General features: G+C 31.6%; 1 protein-coding gene across 2 annotated transcripts in view; it reads left to right on the top strand.

The window, feature by feature from the left end:
• Positions 1-129: 129 nt before the first annotated feature.
• The window catches only part of LOC107466342 (WAT1-related protein At5g07050), a 5,335-nt gene continuing 3,312 nt past the window's right edge, over positions 130-2,152 (top strand). The window contains exons 1-4 of one of the 2 annotated variants that reach the window (XM_016085311.3): positions 130-710; positions 1,149-1,211; positions 1,509-1,625; positions 1,707-1,941. In XM_016085311.3, coding sequence (XP_015940797.1) covers positions 505-710; positions 1,149-1,211; positions 1,509-1,625; positions 1,707-1,941 — 621 coding nt within the window. In that variant the 5' untranslated portion in view covers positions 130-504. The remainder of the gene's footprint in view (positions 711-1,148; positions 1,212-1,508; positions 1,626-1,706; positions 1,942-2,152) is intronic. The other variant, XM_016085310.3, reaches the window with a different exon arrangement.

Genomic DNA, 2,152 nt, shown 5'->3' with positions numbered 1-2,152 from the left:
TCTCTCTCTCTCTCTCTCTCTCTCTCTCTCCTTATAACAACTAGCAGTCTAGCATTTCCTCTCTCTCTCACGCACTTATTCTCAATTTTAGTGTGCTCACTCATCCATCAACACTTAACTTATCTTTTTAGTTGATCATTAATCGCCTAACACTCAAGTTCCACACATAGGTTATATGTCATGTTCAGCTAGCTAGCTAGCATGCATATATAAGATGACTTGCAATTTATTCTTTCTTGTATTTTTGTCATACCCTATACCCTACCGTACCCTAGCTAGTCTCGTGTCTAAATTAGCTAGAAAGGAATTTAATCAAGAATTAACAGGATTCTATAATCAACATGCATTAAGAATCACATGCTGTCCAAGTGTGTATATATATAGCTGCATGCTCTATGCTTCTTGCGCAAGAGCTTATTGTCACAATAACTTTGTGCAAGAGAGACACTATATATCATATATATTATCATCACTCTATTATATCATTCATCACTATAACTATACATGGAACATAAAAAATCATGTCTCTTGATTGTGTGCAAAGAATTCAAGCCACACATTCTGATGTTCTTGGCCCAGGTGGGTTGTGCCTTGGTATATTTCATCACTGAAGCTTCCTTCAATCATGGGATGAGTCCTTTTCTATATGTTACTTATCGCTATTTTGTGGCTGCTCTTGTCATGTTCCCCTTTGCATATTTTCTCGAGAGGTATACATTTTCTACATGTTACTATATGTCAGTTACTAGTTTGATACTTTGATTTGTTGTGTACATGTATTTAATACTGCTATAGATATAATTATTTATATATTTTTTATTATTGATTTTTGAGAAAAATTATTTTATGGTATCAGAATTTTTATGACTCAAACAAAATTTCATGAGAAATTTATGAGATTTTTCTTTGAGGCATATGTATTTGTATATTTGAATTGAATCTTGGTATATATTCAAAGGCAGACTATAATATATCCTTTATTTGATGCTTGCTCAATATATATCAAATTAATAAATATTAATATCATACCAGATAGCACGTGTTTGTGGAAGAACTATGTTATTTGATTCACTTCTTATATACACTAATTCTCTTTCTATTTTTTTTACCTTGTGAAACTGACACACCTTTCCGTATGGTTCAAACAGAAAACAACGACCAAAGCTCACGTTTGCTCTGTTCATGGAAATTTTTGTGCTTTCTTTGATTGGGTAAGGACAAACAAAATCGAACAACAAAAAAAATATAGTAATTAATAAAAAATGTAAAATCATATTCATATACAAAAAATTAGTTATTAAATTAGCTATTAATATAAATTATATGTTAAAATACAAAAAAATATATTAAAATGAGTTAAATAATATATATTTTATACACAAATATATAATAATTAATTTTTTGTTTATATATAGTAATTTTTAAAACAAAAATATGTTTTTTTCTTTAATATTCAAATATGGTCTTGGGTATTGACATTTATTTTGATTTATGCAAAATAATCTCAGGATCAGTGCGCCAATCAACATGTATTTTGCAAGCTTGCAATACACTTCTCCAACTCTAGTTGCTTCCATGTTCAACATCGTAGCTTCCCTTACCTTCATTATTGCTGTAGCACTCAGGTTAATTTGCTAGAAAAGATTTCCATATACACAATACTTATCTTAATTTGTTCTATTTACATATAATGAATTAAAACGCAGGTACGAAGCTCTTGATATTGGAGACCCTCGTGGAATAGCAAAAGTTATTGGGACATTGATATCCTTAGGAGGTGTAATGACGATGACACTGTACAAAGGACCACCGATGAGGAATTTGTGGGGTCCACTAATCCATATTCAAGGAAAAAATGGTGGCACCGAAGAGAACTGGTTAAAGGGTTCACTTCTTGCAGTTACAAGTTGTGTTTTATTATCTGTATGGTATATTATGCAGGTTAGTTGGTTTGTTTTCACTATTATTCCATGCAACGTAACTGTCATCACGGATTTCACTTAATTCGAGCTGTTCATGTTTTTTGTGTGATTTGAAAATGATTAGTTGTAGGAAGAGATGACTTGGAAGGCACCTAGCTATTTGCCATCAATGATGAATGACAGACACCATTATTCATTTGTTTTGTTGTGCACACACTCCACTCAGCACA

This window comes from Arachis duranensis, chromosome 9 (genome assembly GCF_000817695.3).
Source record: "Arachis duranensis cultivar V14167 chromosome 9, aradu.V14167.gnm2.J7QH, whole genome shotgun sequence".
Classification (NCBI taxonomy): Eukaryota; Viridiplantae; Streptophyta; class Magnoliopsida; order Fabales; family Fabaceae; genus Arachis; species Arachis duranensis.
Note: the sequence above shows the minus strand (reverse complement) of the source record. Positions and strands in the feature narration are given on the sequence as shown.